Source organism: Cucurbita pepo, chromosome 16 (genome assembly GCF_057944985.1).
Source record: "Cucurbita pepo subsp. pepo isolate OVF chromosome 16, ASM5794498v1, whole genome shotgun sequence".
Lineage (NCBI taxonomy): Eukaryota > Viridiplantae > Streptophyta > Magnoliopsida > Cucurbitales > Cucurbitaceae > Cucurbita > Cucurbita pepo.
In genome coordinates, this window is record NC_141813.1 from 13,641,102 (window position 1) to 13,660,776 (window position 19,675).

The 19,675-nt window shown below is 37.7% G+C and overlaps 3 protein-coding genes across 18 annotated transcripts; 1 reads left to right on the forward strand and 2 right to left on the reverse strand.

The window, feature by feature from the left end:
- Positions 1-3,193: 3,193 nt before the first annotated feature.
- Positions 3,194-6,328, reverse strand: LOC111777002 (axial regulator YABBY 5). 2 transcript variants are annotated; one of them, XM_023656437.2, is made up of 6 exons: positions 6,128-6,328; positions 5,034-5,156; positions 4,723-4,873; positions 3,965-4,007; positions 3,809-3,884; positions 3,194-3,576 (listed from the first exon to the last, which is right to left on the reverse strand). In XM_023656437.2, the coding sequence occupies exons 1-6, from the start codon at positions 6,197-6,199 to the stop codon at positions 3,514-3,516; spliced, it is 528 nt and encodes a 175-aa protein (XP_023512205.2). In that variant the 5' UTR covers positions 6,200-6,328; the 3' UTR covers positions 3,194-3,513. The 2 variants fall into 2 exon arrangements, with proteins under 2 accessions (XP_023512205.2, XP_023512204.2); XM_023656436.2 differs by having other exon boundaries at positions 3,965-4,013; positions 6,128-6,325.
- Positions 6,329-8,706: 2,378 nt separating this feature from the next.
- Positions 8,707-13,988, forward strand: LOC111777003 (replication factor C subunit 1). Of its 15 annotated transcripts, none has more exons than XR_015412042.1 (10): positions 8,711-8,892; positions 9,255-9,319; positions 9,531-9,657; positions 10,091-10,497; positions 10,813-10,996; positions 11,079-11,118; positions 11,441-11,564; positions 12,148-12,220; positions 12,323-12,415; positions 12,513-13,988. XR_015412042.1 is itself a non-coding variant. In XM_087118351.1 (9 exons), exons 6-9 carry the CDS (start codon positions 11,470-11,472, stop codon positions 12,480-12,482), a joined length of 291 nt encoding a protein of 96 aa, XP_086974477.1. In that variant the 5' UTR covers positions 8,735-8,892; positions 9,255-9,657; positions 10,091-10,497; positions 10,813-10,996; positions 11,079-11,118; positions 11,441-11,469; the 3' UTR covers positions 12,483-13,988. The 15 variants fall into 15 exon arrangements, 6 of the variants coding, with proteins under 6 accessions (XP_086974477.1, XP_086974473.1, XP_086974472.1 ...); XR_015412043.1 differs by having other exon boundaries at positions 9,541-9,657; XR_015412038.1 differs by having other exon boundaries at positions 8,713-8,892; positions 9,255-9,657; positions 10,091-10,296; positions 10,363-10,497.
- A 520-nt stretch (positions 13,989-14,508) lies between these two features.
- LOC111777001 (fasciclin-like arabinogalactan protein 17) lies at positions 14,509-19,054 on the reverse strand. Its single transcript, XM_023656435.2, has 3 exons — positions 17,610-19,054; positions 15,662-15,768; positions 14,509-14,861 (listed from the first exon to the last, which is right to left on the reverse strand). Exons 1-2 carry the CDS (start codon positions 18,928-18,930, stop codon positions 15,695-15,697), a joined length of 1,395 nt encoding a protein of 464 aa, XP_023512203.2. The 5' UTR covers positions 18,931-19,054; the 3' UTR covers positions 14,509-14,861; positions 15,662-15,694.
- Between the last annotated feature and the right edge of the window lie 621 nt (positions 19,055-19,675).

Genomic DNA, 19,675 nt, shown 5'->3' on the forward strand with positions numbered 1-19,675 from the left:
ATATTTATTTATTTAGTAGTTGTTCTCTAAGGTAATTCTCCTTTTTAGGGCAAAATTATATTCGTCAATTACAATATTTTAAAATTAATTTCAAAATATTCCAAAAATAGCAGGATGCTTTCTAAAAATTACAATTATTTTCTAGAAATTTCGTTACGGTTTAAAAATACTTTGTGTAAAAAGCAAGGAGAACCTAGTAGTTAATAATCTAATATTCAGTGTCACATTATTCAATTATTTAATCCAAAATCCGGAATTAAAAAAATCATGTCCACCTAAACCATACTTAATCAAATTAATCTAATTCCTTTGATTTTTTCCCTCTCAAAGTTGGGTGTAAAATTAGAGAAATTACCGAAGTTTTGTGTGATTTTACAGAGACTGGTCAGTTTTTCATCACTTTTCCTTCACCCTGATTAAAAATTCTCAACAAAAGCATAATGAGAATCTTGAATTCAAGTTAATTCACACCTAAGATTACAGTGAAGAAGAAATAACAAGGTGTGGGTGATCATTGAAGAACAGTATTTTACGTAGCATAAGAATATATATATATATATATGGGTTTTAGAGAGAGAGAGAGAAATTGGAGGAAATGAAAAAAGGAGGGTTTTAATTGAATGGTCTCTTTCTTGCTTTAGTTGAGAGAGAGGAGAGTTGAAAGACTGTTTAAAAGAGAGACATGAAGAAGTGACACGACATGTCGACACAGACATTTGCAAAAAAAAATGTAATGTGTTTGTGAGATTATATATTATATTATATTATATTATATTATTATAAGGTAAAATCCATCCGTCTATCTTTCGGACAAGACCCATTCATGAAGCCCTCCACATGCCTCCAAATCTCCCAACAACTTCTTGATTTGACGTTTCAGATTCTCTCTTCTTCACTTTCTCCACCCACCCCTCCTCCTCCTCCTCCTCCTCCTCCCCTTCTTCTTCTTCAACTTATATCAAACTAATTTTACCCTTCTTATTATCGCTCATCGTTTTACTTCTCTCGACCTCCCAAGAATCCATATAAACTAACACTGTAATAACCGTTCATCTAACCATATTAATCTGTAATTCTAAAAAGTTTGCATTTTCCTTTTCACCGAGTACTTAAGCGATGAGTAGTTTAAATATTAGTGATTTTCGGAGAATCGGTTGTTTTTTAAGGACATCTTTGCTTTTACTCCTAATGGGCCCCCGGAACATCGGTTGTTTCGACTGATGTTCCGCTCCTTGTAACCACTTTTCCCTAAACAATCTAATGGATCTACACCATCACAACCAAACCAACAACCATGGTCCCCTTGGTAATGACCGAAGGGTCCCCTTTATCACCGTTAACCTAACAACAGTAAGAAGTTTCCACACCCTTACAAGAAATGTTTCGTTACACATTGATCCTTTTAACATGTTATAATCGAGTTACTGAAAAAGATTAAACTATGTATACTTGCATATCCACGAGATCTCTCTCAAACAGTTGTATTGTAGAGTCATTCATGTATCTCTCGTTTACTCGAGCAGTCTCACCCTAAACCGCAATTTATGTGATTGGTGGTTGTGGGAATCTGAGTTTGATTGAAAAGGCAACCATTTTCCACCCTTTAAATTGTTTGATGCAGCTTCGTACATAATAGAGGCCCCCACTCATCACTCCCTGATATCTCTCGCCTATACTTTCTTCTGCAATGGAATACAGCACATCTCTTATCAACACACTTCTTACTCATCTCTTCACTCCCTCACTCCCATCCATTCTAAGTCCTCCTCCTCCTCCTCCTCTCAAACCTGCCTTTAGGGTTTAAACAACCAAAAGGGTTCGACAAACCCTAATTTACCTTTATAAATAACACTCTCATTTTGGCTAGTTACGTATAGCCGTCAGTCTCACGAGTCTTAAAACGCGTTTGTTAGAGAGAAGTTTCCACAAATCTAAAGGTTGGGTGAGATTCCTTTGGAACAACAAAAGTGTTCAGTGTAAACAACTAGTTGCACAACCATCGATTCACAATTATTAAAAGTAGGGTTCATACGTGTGCCCATATGCATATTTTAATTCAAATCTCAACATGTTTTTAGAATTGTTCGAAGCAAAACATGTTCTAAATTGAGAGATGGTGAGGAAATTAAAGATGTAAACAAAAAAGGAGTATATGGTTGGCATAGACATAGGCATTGGGTTCCAAAAGGCTGTTGCTTCTAACCCCAACGTAATGCCTTTATTCATATCTTTCTGTATGTCTTTTGTGTGCCAACAAAATCCATTGTTTTTCCCTTCCAATTCTCTAACATCGATATTATTGAATTTGGTTACATAAAATCAATGAATTCGGTGTCTGTAACACTGACACCCACAACACACACTACTCTCTCTCTCTCTCTCTCTCTCTCTCTGGTGGCTGTGGATTCTGGCAAAATACTGCGACGATCAATGTCCATCATGGGCAGCCTTAGATTTATATATAACCTTCCAAATTCACACTCAAATTAAAGTGCTCTTCTCTCAATAAACTCATCATCTTCTCTATACTTTTTTCAATGCTAGAGTGGTCCTTCCCATACAACCTTCTTCCTCGATGCCTCGCACCGTTCATCTACGTCTCGCTTCAAACCGTGTTACGAAAACGACAAACGACGAGTTTTTCTTTAATCCCAGTATAATTCAGTAGATATGACATCAATTACTGTAATCGCCCAAACCCATCGTTAGTAGAAATTTTTAGCTTTGACCCATTACGTATCGATCAGTCTCATAGGAAGTTTCCACACCCTTATAAGGTATGCTTTGTTTCCCTTGCAAACCGATGTGGGATCTCACAATCCAGAGCTAGTCATCGGAATAGGGCTAGACCCTCTTCACAGTACGCAGTGAAGAGGTACGCAGTGGAACCGATGCGAGGTTTCCACACAGGTACGCAGTGCACTGATCAAAATAGGGCTAGACCCTCTCACAGTACGTAGTGGAACCGATGTGAGGTTTCCACATAGGTACGCAATGCACTGGTCGAAATAGGGCTAGACCCTCTTCACAGTGGAGGTACGCAAAGGAACCGATGTGAGGTTTCCACACAGGTACGTAGTGCACTAGTCGGAATAAGGCTAGACCCTCTTCACAATAGGCAAGTTTTAAAACGAGCTAAAACAGACAATATTTACTAGTAGTGGCTTGGACTCTGTCAATTATCATCTAGAACTGAATTATAAATATGTAATAACATTAATCTCACTTGTTATTACATCACACGTATTTAAAGGACATGGGAGAGCGGGGTGAGGTTATCAAAGTAATTTATTTTCCTATAGGGTCAGGGCAGGAGGACTTCGTCAACCTCAATTTTTGTTGGAAATAATAGAATCTAAATTAATACACATTAATTAAAAAAAAAAAACAAAAAAAGATGTTTTATTTAGTATTTAATCTATTGACACGTCATCATCATCTCTAGAATTAACAGGTGGCAGAACCCCATTGGATAATCGGATGGACTGTGATGATCTCCGGTCAAATTCAAGCTTATTTTGTTTGCTTGTTTCCATCCACCTTCTGCCCACAACGGATGTGAGGATAATGTGCCCACTGCATAATCAAACCACCCACTAATTAGATGGATTAATCATTTAATTACCCACTTTAATCCTTAATCACCCAGTAATTATATTTCCTTAAAAAATATAAATAAAAAATTACGTCTAAAACTAGAATTACGGTCGTCAATTTCACGTCTAATCAAAGACCTTTCTATATATGTCTCAAAAGCTTTAAACTCGGAACTTAGTTTCGAGCAAGAGCAAAAGGTTCGAGAACTTACATTTTTAGCGGCGGTGCTAAAGGCTTCTCTGTGGCTAATGTCGGGATTGTTCGCCTTAATCCTTTGGATTTCCTCTCTACAAAACAAAACACTTAAACCCATTAATTAAGGTTAATTAAGATCACTAATCCCAAACTAATTAAGCCATCAACTTACTTGATGAACCTATTATATGCTGAAGGAACACGCTGTTTCTTCTCTGGTGCTGCCAACATCCAAACCCATTATATTATACTATTAAACATGATTAATAAACGTATTAAGACAAGGGATTAAATAGGAATGAAAAAAGTGCAAAGGAGCAGAGGAATCAATGAATCAATGAATCAATGACATGACAAATGAGTGAAAGGCTAACCCATACATATCATATATACACACATACATACATACGTACCAAATTAACATACATGCATACAAAAAAAATGGCCCATGATATTGATGGGTCGAATTCTATTATGCATGTATGGTCACCATCCTAGATGGGTCCACGTCCGTATCCATCTAACACCTCATCCAACTAAACCACACTATTAATTTCATTTAACCCGTGTGGTTCTTACCTATACCAACATTATCAAAGTCTAGAGACGTATATCTGCAAGAGCAGAAGTAACACAAAAATAAAGATCAAGAACATTTTCAAAATTTAGAGTTCACTATTAGCAAATATTATCTGTTTTAAAACATGTTTGTTAGGTACATAATGTTTTGTTCTCCTTACAAATCCACGTGCTCTTTTAAATGTCGAAGTTCATTTAATGTCCCAATCTACCTCAAATTTAATCAAATCATAATCAATATCAAATTTTAGTTTTTTTTTTTTTTTTTTTGTTCGCATTTAATTATTAAAAAAAAAACATTCATAATGAAATTAAAAAATAATAATCATAAATAATAGAGAGAAAACTGACGGCGAATTGGAGGGATTCTGTGTTGGTCACGTTCAGCAGAATCAAGAGAGGCAATTTTAGTGCATTTTGAAGAGGAAGAAGAGGAAGAAGAAGAAGAAGAGCCTCTGTCCTTGCTCCAATCCCCACCACTCATCTGCTGCTGTTTATTACCCTAAAACACATAACCAAACAAAATATCTCTTTAATTAATTAAATAAATAAATAATATATTTGTTGAAGTCTCAGAGAATACTCTCTCTACGAGGCTTTTTGAGGAAGCACAGAGCTATGAGAACTTATGCTTAAAGTCGACAATATCATATGATTCATACCGGTTGGGAATCTTGAGGAGGAAGAACTTGAAGAGAAGCTCCCATGTTAACAGACAGCAGATTTGAGCAATGGCCGCATCTCACAGTTACCAGTGTGAACATGTTGTTGCATGGAACACTTACCTGTCCGACAAAACACTTAACATTAATTCAGACATTAACCAAACCTGGAAGAGTTTAAACAAAAGACAACTTTGGTCTTGTTTTTTTTTTTTTTTTTTTTTTTTTTTTTTTTTTTTTTTTGTTCATGAATTCTCTCTCTCTCTCTTCAAACATCCTTTTCCATGGTGGTTTCTTACTGACTTCCGATCTGACACCACCGCAAACAAGACGATAAAAGATAGAAAATTTAGATCGATGAGAAAACGACGTGACTGGAACGAAAATCATAGAGTCGAGACTCAAACCATTCAGGGTTGGGTTGCTTCACTCTCCAAACACCTCTTTCCTTCGTATGAAAATTAGGTAAAGAGAAAAAAAAGCTTGCGAGAATGGTTCGATCTGATCTAAATGTAATTCAACGGATTAAAATATTAATAAAAGAAAGGGGAGAGAAGGATCTGGGATGTAATTAATTACTGTTACCCAAAACCTAATTTTAAGAACAGTCAACAAAAATTGAAGAACCCTAGCTACTAATATTGGATCCACTTCACATCTTCAACGTCTTCACTTCATGTTCTTGGATTTTGGAAGCAAAATTTGCACAAATCTGAGGGTTTAGTAAGAAACCCAGATGGAAATTCTCATAAAATATGCTTCAAAAACAGTTTTTTAAGCAGATTTATGGTGAAATATCAAAAGATCTCACAATTTGTAACCATGTTCAAGATTCCAACAGTAAAAAGAACAAAACCCATGATTTAGTTTCATATATATATACATAAATAAACACTTTTTTCCTCCTACAACAGTCTGAACAATTAAAGTGAAAAAAAAAAAAAAAAAAAAAAAAAAAAAAAAAAAAAAAAACTTGCTGGTCTTTTCAGCTGAAAACGAAAGTACTGTACAGAGTCATAAAACAAAAACATATATATATATATATATATATATATATATATATATATATATATAGAAAGGTGAAGGTTTTGTACCGCTAAAATGGTATTGCAGAAGTTGCAGTGAACATAACAAACACGTTCTGCTGCCATCATCTCCAGTGACATTTCTTCTTTGCGAGTATATATATATATATATATGTAAAGGCTGAATTAAGAACAAACCCTTTATTTAAGAAACTAAAAATCTCATTTTTTTTTTTAATTTTTTTTTTTTTTTTTTTTTTTTTGATGTATGAGAAGAAGAAGAAGAAAGGGGAAAAGAGAAAAGAAATGGGAAGGAAGAGAGAAAGATGCTTTTGTAGAGAGAAGGAAATGGGAATGAGGGGTATTATTAAGATGAGGATGGGACGACTCTGATTCAGAGAGAGAGAGAGGAAGTGGGGTGGGGTGGGGTGCGGTGTGGTGTGGTGTGGTGGGGTGCGCTATGATTGAAGGATTGAGTGGATGGGAATGAGGCCTCTGCCCTCAGCCGTTTTCTCTTCACCTTCTTCGCCTCTTTGGCTTGCCTTTCCGTAGCGGAGGAAGTGGGCGACCTATTAATTCTCCAATGTTGTTTACCATCGCCTGCCTCTCCCTGTGCGCGCGCGCCCGCGCCTCATGGCTCCTGGGACACACCTTCCAAAACTGTTCTTTAGCCTCCACCAATCTATTATTATTTACCTTTGGTTGGTATCATTCTTTAGGGTAACTGTGATGTCTCACATTGGTTGGGAGTAAACAAACCACCTTTGTAAGTGTGTGGAAACCTTCCCCTAACAGGAGGGAGAGCCCAAAGAGATAATATCTGCTAGCTAGATGCGTTCTGTTTTGACCTGTTACTTATTATCCTCAGTCTTACCATCCACCATCTAGGATTTTTCTATCCCCTCTTCAACCGATATGTGATCTTACCATCCACCACCTTGGGGGACAGCGTCATCAACTCCACTTTTAACAAATATTGTTTGTTTGGCTCGTTACGTATCGCCGTCAGCCTCACGGTTTTAAAGCGCATCTACTAAGGAAAGGTTTCTATACCCTTATAAGGAATTTTTTGTTCCCCTCTCCAACCGATGTGGGATCTTACCATCCACCACCTTCGGGATGGTAAGAAATTTATAGTTTTACTCTTAGTATATGTTGTCTGTTTTGACTTGTTACGTATTATCGTCAGTCTCATGATTCTATACCCTTCTAAAGATTTTTTTGTTTCCCTCTCCCACCGATGTGGGATCTTACCATCCACCACCCTAGAGGCCAGCGTCTTTGACTCTGATTCTATATGTAATAGCTCAAGTCCACTTTTTACAAATATTGTCTGTTTTGGCCCATTACGTATTGTCGTTAGCCTCATGGTTCTAAAACGCGTCTACTAGGGAGAGGTTTCTACGCCCTTATAAGAATTGTTTTGTTTCCCTCTCCAACCGATGTGAGATCTTACAAACCAACACCATGGGGGCCAGCGTCGTTGCTGGCACACTGTCTAGTATTTGACTATGATTCCATATGTATTAGCCCAAGTTCACTTTTAACAAATATTGTATGTTTTGACCCGTTATATATCATCGTCAGCCTCATTGTTTTAAAACACGTCTACTAGGGAGATGTTTCTATGCCCTTATAAGGAATGTTTTGTTCCCTTCTCCAACCGACGTGGGATCTTACCATCCACCACGTTGGGTGGCTGACACACTGCCTAGTGTTTGACTTTGATTCCATATGTAATAGCTCAAGTCCACTTTTAACGGATATTGTATGTTTTGGCCCGTTACGTATTACCGTCAGCCTCTCAGTTTTAAAACGCGTCGATTAGGGAGAGGTTTCCATGCCCTATAAAAAATGTTTTGTTCACCTCTACAAACAATACGAGATCTCACACATATTTTATCCGTTTTGGGCCATTACGTATGGTCATCAATTTCATGATTTTAGAACACGTCTACTAACGAGAGGTTTTCACACCATTAGTAGAATCTCACACCTTGTTACCCTCTCAAACCAACGCAGAATCTCACACCTTCTCGGCTACAAAATAATAATAATAATAATAATAAATTTGTTCGGAGATATTATTTAAAAAAAAAGATGATAAATATTATTGGTTATAAAAAATGGTACCCCACAAAAGTTACAATTTTGTGAAAAATATACATAAATGATGGAAGGAAGCAAAAGGAATGGTTTCAACCTTTTCATCACTAATCACATCTTGTCTCATCGGAGACGTTGGTTTGACCTAAGGTCGCCATCCATCTACACATCTTCCTCCCCTTCCCCTTTTTGTCATATAAACTCACCGCATTCTTAGCTGTTTCCCAATAACTCAATTTTTATTTTTTTTTTCTTATTTTAATTTTAATTCTCAGATAATAAATCATCGTCCCAACCAATAGAACCTTGTCTAGTTGTCGTTTGTGCATGCATCAAATCTCTCCAAAACCCTTTTGGTGCTTAACCGACATGTCGTCTCCTAATCATGCAATGTAACTCTTTATGCTGACGTCAATTTTCACATTTTTTGTTCTTTTATTAATTTCTATTTTTTTTAGAAAAATGTCACATCAAAAATAAATAAAAATATATATGTCACATCAATTTTTTTTATTAATAATTTTACGGAAAATGTGACGGAAAGACTAAAATGAACCAAATACAAACCTTAGAGAAAAATTAATTTAAAAAATGAAAAGAAATGACGTGGCATCATGCTTTTATACGACGACACTCGGCTTTTACCCGCCAGATTACTCGGAGCCATTGTGATCTCCTTCTCGCTTCCAAGGCACGGAGGTCGACGGCGATCGAAGATGAACCGAGAGGTATATACGACTTCTTTATGTCTTTATCACTCACCGGAATCTGATTTTCATCGTTTTAGTTTCTTTAATCGCTTTCATTCGGTGAGAAACTGCCATGCCGATTCGATCTTCTCCATATTACCGAAACGAGCGGTGGAAACTTCTCTCGCGGTATTCGGTTGCGAACCGGTTGTGGAAAAAAGCGAAAATATCGAGTTCACTGTTCCTCATTTATCGAGGACGAATGTTTTATCACCTTGCTAATTTCGTTGACGACTATAGCGTACTAGAGTAACTCGATTGCGATCAGCGGGATACGATGTACGTCTAATACATTCCTCATCAAGAATTAATAATTATGATTTTGACGAACTTTCTTTCAGAGCTCGGTTGATCGGTGAACTTGACAGCAGAGTGGCGTTTCTTGCCTTTTGTGCACTCTATAATGGTTAGTTTGAGTTTTCGGTTCAACTGATATTGCTGTTGCACTTGTATTCTTTCTTTAATAGTCATAATGGAGGAAGTCGTTTGCATATTTTTCTCCTCGACTGGTGTTCTTTTGAGTTTGGTTTTTATCGAGATTTGCGTTTGCGCATCTCACACTTGATAATGCTTGTTTCGGTCTTCTTAACTATTTAAATTATGATGCGATAAACAAGCGGATATTAGAAAGTGGTTCATGAAAGCACACGATAAAGACAGCGGCAATGCGTCAAAGCATGCAAAACCTGCTCCAAGCAATTTTGAGAAATCCGCTTCAGCTGAACTCTACAGTCCGGAAAAACAGTGTGTCTTCTGACCCTACTCTTCTTAGCAGTATAGATGGCATGTTCCAAGTATCATTATATTCTTGATTCATCTCTAGTTTCTCTAGCTGCGTATTTCGCTGGTCCTTTATTTTATAAAAACTCCTTGTTATGTGGATGGATTATTGATCTGTTTCTGGAACCATAGTTCTTGTATGACTTGGTGTATCTGGTGTTTCTGAAGGAAAATGGAGCTATATTTAATACCTGGTCTTGACTTCATTTCTGATGAGGTGTCATAAAAAGCACATAATCTTGATGTTAATTAATTGTCTCTAGTTTTTGGCTTGATCCTGCAAGAAAGATAAACTCAGAATAGAAAAACTCTTGGTATTCTGGTTTATAGATAGAAAGGATTGTAGATAACACTTCAGAACGAGTAAAAGCAGCTAGATATGTTGGAATTGCTACAGGTGGAACTCCTCTGGGTAATCCTTGACGTTAAAATGTTAGAGGTGTTATGAGGGAGGATGAATATTGGAGACAAAAGACCTCATGATGGAAAGTTAGATGCGGAGTCTTGTTACCGAGCAGGAGACACCAAATCTGAAGTTATTTGGTCACTTCAACAACTTACTTCAACAAGAAATTTGGACGAAAGTGGCTTTCTCATATTAGGGTGAGAATTGTTTCCGTGCTAGATTCTTGATAGAGTATCAGATAACCAGCATTCTTTATTTCTTAGACATGCCTGGAGATTCTTATGGTAACTGCTGGAATGGAAGCTGAGAATGGGATGTCTTGTTGAGATGACATCTTGTAGATGCAGAGATTTCAGGAGGCTTGACTCATTGGTCTTATGAAATTTTACAAAAAAAAGGTAGAAAGGAACCTCGATCCAAAGGAGTTATAACAAACTTCTTCAATTAGAAAAAAGTGTTCATTGAGTTTTTGAACTCATCGTTTTCAAATTGTCATGAGTTCTAAATTTTTTTTTTTTTTTTTTTGGTTTCACATTTGTTTCTGTTTCTTGACTGATCATGACAAATTTCGACTTCATTGGAATGGTTTATATTTTTCAATTATAGTTTATTCTTTCCACTTGTGACGTCACTTTATACCGTAGGGTTTTTAAAACATGTTATTCAGGCAGGCCTTTCAAGCGGAGGAATCTGAGCATTATAATTGCATGCAGGAAAATTATATTAATTATAGGCCAAGCTCTGTTCGTAAGGATGACAATGGGGTCAAACGGATGGATTTGATTGCCTGTGCAGCTTGATTCTATTGCAGATGGGGATAAAATCAATGTACAAATTCAAAGGCATCGACAGTAGCAACTCTCTCAAGAGTAGTTCTATTGCTTCTTGTGTAATACCGTAAGTTTCAGGACTTCACCTCTGAGCATCCGATGTTTTTCTCAACTACCGTTACTATTCATTATTGATCTTTATGTGATAGAGCTTGATTATTGCATGGGCAAAGAGAAACGCTGGAGCAGGTGATGAAATTCTGTACATGCAAGTTTTAAGGTTTTGAAATCTTATTTTGTTTAAATTATTTATGAGTCAGAAAATTGAGTAATTATTATACGTTTTGGAGGTATGAAAAAATAGCTATTCTTAGAGAGGTGGTTGAATTTGGCTAGTAGAGTTTTTCTTGTAATTTTTTATTATAGTAGGAGCGAATCATTAAACTATTTTAATGTATTTGGTATGCATTACAATCTTCTACCTGTGAGCAGAAATACTTTATTTTGGATAATGCATTCGTGCCCCCTGTTTTAGTCGTCATTAGCTCTTCACTATGTTTTGTACATGCAGGGAGAGTGTAATTTTAATAGATTTGGTGCATGGCTGGGAAAAAAATTCAACATTTGGAAAACATGAGGCTTTTGGAGGACTTTCATGTTCACATTCCTGCTTCTCGTGAGTCCTGTTCATGGAGGTAATTTGTAATGTGCTGTATTTGTTTTTTCCATTGTTGTAGCATGTTATACTTCCTGTATGGATATTCCTACTGTTGAAAAGTTTCAGGAACCTTCTGAATTAAATATCTTCAAATTGTATGCTTTATATATATATATATATATATAATACCTTTGCCCTTACGAGTTTGCCTTTCTTTTTCTTCGAACATATTGTTTCCTTCTATTTTTTATTAAAAAGATCTACATTTCCAATGGCTTTGTAGTTCATTTAGACTTCTCCATACGATAGACTAGATTTCTAATGGTCAGGAGAAAAGCTTTCAATTCAAGCCAGGGAGAGAGAGGCCCATCCCACTAGATCCCCCTATCATTATAAAAGTTTTTCTACATTATGGGTTCTTCTTCATCTTAAGATTATTCCCAAATATATGCCTTCTTGCATGTTCTGAAATCTAAGCTGGTTTGTCCATGTTCATATTTGAAAACTTGTTAAAATTTTGTGTCCCGAATACACGTGTAAGCTGCTTAACCCCACTTTCTTCACATGGATGTGTGTGTCATTAGTTGCAAGCTATAATACTTGTATACAAAATTATACAGGGAACACCTACAAGCTGAGAACCTTACTCTTTTTCTAAAGAGGTTGACCGAGCCACTGCGCAAGCTGCCTGAGGTTAGACTATATTTAAATCGTCTGATTTTTGTTATACGAATGGTAAATTCTTCGAGGCACTGTGATTTACTTAATAATTTTTTCCAATGATATGATTGCCAGAATGAAGCAGTTAAAATGGTTGTTGAGTTTATGAGTCTATATTCAATCAATCAGGAGGATTTTGATACTGTTCTTGAGTTGTCAAAATTTCAGGTATTGACATCTACAGTTTGTTTAGTGATATCATGGCTGCTATACTAACTACCATTTTTTAGCATAGTTTTCTTACAGACGATTCTCCTAATCACAGGGTCGTAAGAATTTATTGGATGGCGTTCCCCTGCTGTGAAATCTGCTCTAACAAAGGCATACAAAGAAGTAAGCAAGACACGTATGGGGATACAGTTCCTGCAATGAAAAAAAGCCCCAAAGAAGCGAATTGCAGCGATTCTAGAACTCTTTGGACAACAAGGGTGCAGGTAAGATTTGATCCGTCTTTTCGAGGTCAGCGGTTAGTGAATGAGTTGCGCTTGTTGGGCAAGTCCTGCTTCTCTAGTTGCCAATTATTCCTTGTCGCAATTATAGAAGACTCCACAAGCGGTGAGAAGTTGCGACTGGACCTTCGAAGCTTGACTAAGAAACTGCAATTGGAATATGAAGTCCTTGCTATTGGTTTTATATTTTCTATTTTGTTTGGAATGCAAGTGCAGTTGGAATTGAAATGCGTGGAAAATTCAAGCGCCAAGAAATTCGGTGGCAGAGGAAGAGGAGTTAGTTCCCAGGATTCAAAGAAGAAAGGTGGGCGAGGTTCAGGATCTGCCACAAAGAGGAGAAAATGAGATAAAACGCTTCTTGAACTTCTGGTAATGTTTGTTAGATGAAACTCTCCACAATGGCATGATATTGTCCACTTTGAGCATAAGCTCTCATAGCTTTGCTTTGGGCTTCTCCAAAAGACCTCACACCAAATGGTGTTTAGTATTCCTCACTTATAAACCTCATTATCATTCTCTAAATCAGCCCCTCACACCCATGGAGTTAGTATTCCTCACTTCACTTATAAACCCATCATCCAACACCTCCCCTCAAACAAAGTGCGCCTCCCCTTAATCGAGGCTCGACTCCTTTGGAGTCTTAGTCATTTTTTACTGCCTTCGAGGAGGGGCTCCTCCTTCTCCAAAAGACCTCACACCAAATGGTGTTTAGTATTCCTCACTTATAAACCTCATTATCATTCTCTAAATCAGCCCCTCACACCCATGGAGTTAGTATTCCTCACTTCACTTATAAACCCATCATCCAACACCTCCCCTCAAACAAAGTGCGCCTCCCCTTAATCGAGGCTCGACTCCTTTGGAGTCTTAGTCATTTTTTACTGCCTTCGAGGAGAGGCTCCTCCTTTTTCGTTTGGAGTTCTTTGTGATTTACCAATTTATTGGCACGACTAAATTTAGGGCATGGCTCTGATACCGTATTAAGAATAACAGATCTCCACAATGGTATGATATTGTCCACTTTGAGCATAAACTCTATGGCTTTGCTTTGGGCTTTCCCAAAAGGCCTCACACCAATGGAGAGTTAGTATTTCTCATTTATAAACCCATGATCATTTCCTAAATTAGTCGATGTGGGACTTCCATCATCCAACAATGTTATCATGTTCTACGCCCCATGCATTATTTTGCTGATATATGTGTTTGAACTGGTAGAGGAATACATAACCTTGTATATGCTACATGTTACATGGGCCATTTTGACGTATAACAGAAACATGCTTTTGTATCAACCATTTTGGGCAGCACTAGAACTGAGACCTAAGTCTTCGGGTGACTGTGTTGAGTCACTCGAAGAACAAGACTGGTTTTCGAAGAAGTTATTATTACCATTTTTTAATAACGGGAATATTAGAGGCGCTCTGCTCTTTACACATACATTATTGTTCATAGCCCACCTTCACTAATCTTCAAGAATGTTAGCCAACTACTCGGCCAGTTTTTAGAGACAGAATCTAGTTGAGCCTTTAGATGGAGGAAAGCATCTCCAAACATTAAGTCCTACAACCTCTAAGAATCCTTCATGGAGTGTTCTTGCAACAATATTAAGTGCATATAGGCTGTCCTTTTTGTCGGTGGTTAGACTAAGAAATGTTCTGCCATACGGACCACCTTCTATTTACCTGAAAGATGTATAATCTTTACACTTAAAGAGAACACATCACGATCAAAAAGTAGTCATTGCCGTTCCATCCTCTTAGCCTCATTTAGCAATCGGAACACAACAATACAGACGAGATAAATTTTCATTGGTGAAATAAAAACAAATGAAATTTCGGGTTTATTGAGACTTGATAAAACTGAAATTACAGAGAATTTTTCTTTTCGTACTCCACATTACATTTTATTTCAAATTATTGACAGGGGCAGATTAGAAGCATGCAAGTTTACCTGCCCATACATCTTTGGCCAGACTCAACTTACAGATCCCACTTCCACCACGGACAATGAATAAGGTATACAAAATAGATTTGTATTATGTACTCCAAAACATTGAATTTAAAAAAAAATAATAAAAAAAATACTCCACGACCTTTTCTCCTACCAGCAGCCCACCAAAGTCGAGTTGTCCCTCCTTACAGATCCTCCTCTGCGTATGATACCATCTGCATCAACAGATGTAAATTTCTTATCTACAGTCTTAACAATAATATGGTGTGAATTCGTGCAATTTTTCCATTGGAAGCCCTAATCATTAACTTTCGTACTTATTCAATTAATATATAAACTTCTAAATAATATGATTTAGTTTTATAATTTTACATTAAAAAGATAATCTAATAGGTGCCATTTATATTCTACAAAATATTTAGGAGACTTAAAATAGGGACATCATATGTCCATTTAATATGATTCCTTTTTTGTTTCGTTTCTTTTTATTTGGTAAGAAACTGAGCTTCCATGTAGAAAAATGAAAGAATTTATAAGGGCATTCAAAAAACACAAACATTCTAAAGGTGTCCTCAACTACCTATGAGAATGGACTCTAACCCAAAAGAATAACATCAAGCTAATAATTACAAAAGGACACTATCAACAGATGTCCCTAAAGACACAAGCTCGACAGCCTCTCACACTACCAATGGTCTCTTAAAACCTATGAAAATTCCAATATGTATTTAAATTTGTATTCAATGGTTAATCAAAAAGTAACCGGAATAATTAAAATGTTTTTTATTTTTTATGTGAAGCTTAAGGACATAAAATAAAGCATTGGATAGTTGAGGTGCTGCAATATAATATCCATAAGAACTAATAATCTGACGTGTAACTATTTTCCTATACTGAGATGGGAAACAATTCTTTGATCCTGTGGGCGTGCATTAACCTAAACCTATATGTATTCTGACCCAAATCGATGGAGAATAATAAGAACGATAAGAAAGACAGGGGAGGAAATCCAAACCTTTTTCTTCGCTTTAATCAACCATCACAAGCTTCAGTGACAAGCTGTGAAAGAAGAATCCTGTCCAAAAGTTCTCAACATCCGGCAAGTGACTTCCAGTAGTTTCCCTGCCATTTTGGAAATTTTTAGTTCAAGCAGACTATCCAGTAGTATTATTAAATTAACAAAATCAATTCAGGAAAGGTGACCCAATCTTGTGCACGAATATCAAATTTTAGGGCAAGTACTCCATTAAAAAGCTTCAATTTCATCCCTCTTGTTTTAATGTTTTTCAATTATGCCCTATCCCTGGGTAAATGTTAAATTGGCGCCATTAGAGAGAAAAAAAAAAAAAAAACTGGGGGATGTTTATTGTTCTTCAAAATTTCTAAGAGGTTGGTCGACTTTTATTTCTCATAAGTGACTGAATTTTTCCTATAAATTTATGTCAATTCACTAAGTATCATGCCATGAAAGCTTGTCATTACCCCATTTTAACATTTAAAAGGTATAAATAAAAATGAAGATATACAATAGACTCAATAGACTAAACTGAAACCTAATATAACAAAATGGACTACATTGAAAGAATACCGAAACATTCTAAACAAAAACATATATTTACCTTAAATTTTATTGCAGCAAATAGACGAGGAAATTCTACTACATCTAAATCTACCTTCAAGGGGCTAGTGCATAATGAAATCCTAACTTGGCAATTGGTTCCTTTTTCTTCTGTGGATTGATAAAATTATGGAAATGTGACATCTCACGTCAATTTGAGAGGAGATGAGAACGAAACATTCCTTATAAAGGTGTGGAAACCACTCCATGGACGGGTTTTAAAATTGTGAGGCTAACAGCAATACGTAATGGGCCAAAACAAACAATATCTGTTAGCAGTGGGTTTGAGCTATTACAAATGATATAAGAGCCAGAAATCGAGTTGTGTGTCAGCGAGGACACTGGCCCCCAAGGGGATGGATTGTGAGATCTCACATCGGTTGGAAGGGAGAACGAAACATTCCTTATAAGGTATGGAAACCTCTCCCTAATAGACACGTGGTTGGAGAAAACAACGAAACATTCCTTATATGATGTGGAAAACTCTCCCAAATAGATGCATTTTAAAATCATGAGACTGACGCCAAAGCAGACAATATCTGTTAGCGGTGGATTTGGGTTATTACAAGAACACAAGGTACAGTCTAGCATTGCAAACCGGTGGATTTGGGCTGTTTCGAGTCTGTAGCAAGAAGATATTAAGTTTTAGTGAAGTTCCTAGGAAATCAATTGGCTGTACCAAAATTAACGATTTAGCCATTTTCTAACATCCTTAAAGATATATGATCTCACTTCACACTGGCCGAATTCTTGGGCTATAGAAATCTTAACTGCCCTGAACTTTGAAACTACCTCTCCACCCTGCTCCAGATTATCATTTGATTCCCGAATGGCCATACACAACAACCCTAACAAGACAGCCATATGTCAAAATCTTGTTAATCCCTCCTCTCTGCAAAGGTAAGTATCCCCATGGAGACGTCTCTAGAAACCCCCCACGTTTCATTTTCACCTCCTTGTAATCCACGAGACAATGCTTTGAAGCAACCGCAAAGAGTAACTTTTAGTGCACATCAAGGCTCCACCCAATCTAGTCTAACACACGCACCTATATGTCTAACTAATCGATTCTATTCAATTAGCTGAGGGGTTACGATCAGCTCATTCTTCGATGTTTGGAATGAAAACGTCTAATAGAATGGATTATGACAATAGTGGTTTCATCTCGATGAGTGAAATCACGAGGATATGATCTTAATTGGCATCGATGATTTTGAATTTCTTGAAAGGTTTTCTAGAATTGAATGCTCTACATACATCAATCATGCGTTAACTTATACCAATCAGAGGAATTAATCAAAGCAATGTGGAAAAAGTGCACTTAAAATTTAACAAAAATCGTTACCTCTGCGGGGCTTGGCCACGACCTTGGTGGGTTGAACTGCCTTTGGTGCGTTCTTGGCCTCAATCTCCTCCGGCGGGAATAATACCCCGTCAATGCCCTGCACCGAGATCCGTCCATCCGTGTAAATATCAGGATCAAACAAGTACGCCGATCCATCTCCATTGCCGAACTTGACCGACCCATCGGCCTCTTGAGCCACCACTTTATGCGGCAACCTCAATGTGTCGTATCGCACCTTCCCGAACCTCCTAACAGCGTTGTACATACTCTCCTCCGTCTGATACTCGGGTATTAAATGATAGTACATAATCTGCTCCGGTGCCCCTGGCTCGCTTAGCTGGTCTGTAGTTAGTTTAGCCATGGCTTCATCGTTTGGAGCCAGAACAGTGAGCACATAACCTTCCGATACCAGTCGCCCCATTTCTGTCGCTAGCGATGTTAGGTTAACCAGAATGTCCGCCATTTCATTGTATCCACCATAGTGTAGCAGAGTTTGGATGAAATCCTTGACTTGCCTCTCGCCGTTGAAGTGGCGATGAGCTCCGCCAGGTCCTGGCGCCGGAGCCGGAGCCAAACTAGGTCCTGGAGCCAGCGCGTCGTATATAGGGAGAGCAGGCGGGGAACCGGCTTCGGCAGGTGGAGCCGGTTTCTTTAGCCGGTGAGTTCTCGGATCTACTTCAGGCGCTCCCTCTGGTTTCACGGCGCTTATAACCTGAAGATTTCGCCTGCGATTGAAATCGTCCTGCACGGACTGAGGGATTAGCAATCGTTCAATCCCGTGAATCACGCCGTCTGGTCGGGTAATAGCATCCGGATGAACCACATTGGCGAGATCGACGGTCTTCTTCCCGGAATGATTGCCGGAAAGATGAAGAACATGCTTGGAAAGCGTGGATTGCCGTGCGGACTTGGAATGAGCCGGCCAATCATTCGATCCGATCCGAGTCGGAATCACATGGAACATCAACAAGGTCTGGAGCGACTTCAAGTTCCCCGGCTCAAGAAGGAACCGCTTGAACTCAGGGTCTAGATCGCGCTCCAGAGCTTCATTTTTAGGGGCGAAAATGGTTATATTGTGGTTGCCGACGGCATCTTCTAGGGTCTGCAATAGCATAGCCTTCTCAACTAATTCCGCCAGCTCCGTATAATGAGAATCCAGTAGAGCAACGAGGATGGAATTCGAGTTGATCTGGCCGGACATGGCCGGAGACGACGATCTAGAAGCGGAACTTTCCGGCGATGCAACCGCCACAACAACCACAGATACCATACAAAATACCGTAAATAAGAGCTTCAAGGCGCCATGGATGGGGGAATCCATGGAGGCCGGATAATGCGGTGAACTCAGGCGCCGGTGGAAACTTTAGAAGAGAGAGAGAGAGAAAGAAGAGGAGAGAGACTGTGTGTGAATTGTGAAGCTGTACGTGAGCTAAAAGTTATGATGGTTCGTGTTTGTTTCATTCTTATTTACTATTTTGTCCCTTTTATTTAATGCAACTGTTCCATTAACTCCGAGTGTGTCAATCAAGCGTCGTCGACCATTTTACACGTGGCTCTCTTGGATTCGTTGAGGCGCGTGGAAGCAGTAAAATCGGCAGCAGCAGATCGTGGAAGGTTCACGTGGCATGTTATCAAAGCGGGCAACAAGGCAGCTGGAGGGAAGAACTTTTTGTATTGGCGGGTGTTTTGACTCCTTTCCTCATTGCTACAACTTGGTTGACTTCTACAAAATTTTACCAGCTCAAAATTTTACCCGCTCTTACGACTCAAAGGTTAATTAACCTTCGAGTTAATTTAACGGTTAAATATTTATTTTAATTATTTTATAAATTTATATTTATTCATAAGCTAAAATCATACAAAGTTCATATATGAAACGTTCAATATGTGTGAATTAATAAATAAGATTGTTTAGTTAACCAAACTCAGATGGTTTTATTTTTTACATTTTATTAAAAATTCAAATGTTTTATTTTTTAAGAAATATAAAACTGTAATATGAAATTTGAGATAAAGCAAATATAAATAAAAAAATGAAAGACAAAAATAAAATTAGAATACACATC

Bases quoted from the DNA above. Each gene is read 5' to 3' on its own strand.
- LOC111777002 (XM_023656436.2), bottom strand. From the start codon at position 6,199: ATGTCACTGGAGATGATGGCAGCAGAACGTGTTTGTTATGTTCACTGC. The intron at 4,874-5,033 runs GTATGAATCATA...TATGTGTTTTAG, and splicing joins CTCCTCAAGATTCCCAACCG to GGTAATAAACAGCAGCAGAT. The intron at 3,577-3,808 runs GTAAGTTCTCGA...TTGATTATGCAG, and splicing joins TTAGCACCGCCGCTAAAAAT to TGGGCACATTATCCTCACAT.
- LOC111777003 (XM_087118347.1), top strand. From the start codon at position 11,470: ATGGCTGGGAAAAAAATTCAACATTTGGAAAACATGAGGCTTTTGGAG. The intron at 11,565-12,147 runs GTAATTTGTAAT...AAAATTATACAG, and splicing joins CGTGAGTCCTGTTCATGGAG to GGAACACCTACAAGCTGAGA. The intron at 12,416-12,512 runs GTATTGACATCT...TCCTAATCACAG, and splicing joins TTGAGTTGTCAAAATTTCAG to GGTCGTAAGAATTTATTGGA.
- LOC111777001 (XM_023656435.2), bottom strand. From the start codon at position 18,930: ATGGATTCCCCCATCCATGGCGCCTTGAAGCTCTTATTTACGGTATTT. The intron at 15,769-17,609 runs GTAACGATTTTT...CCAAAATGGCAG, and splicing joins CGTGGCCAAGCCCCGCAGAG to GGAAACTACTGGAAGTCACT.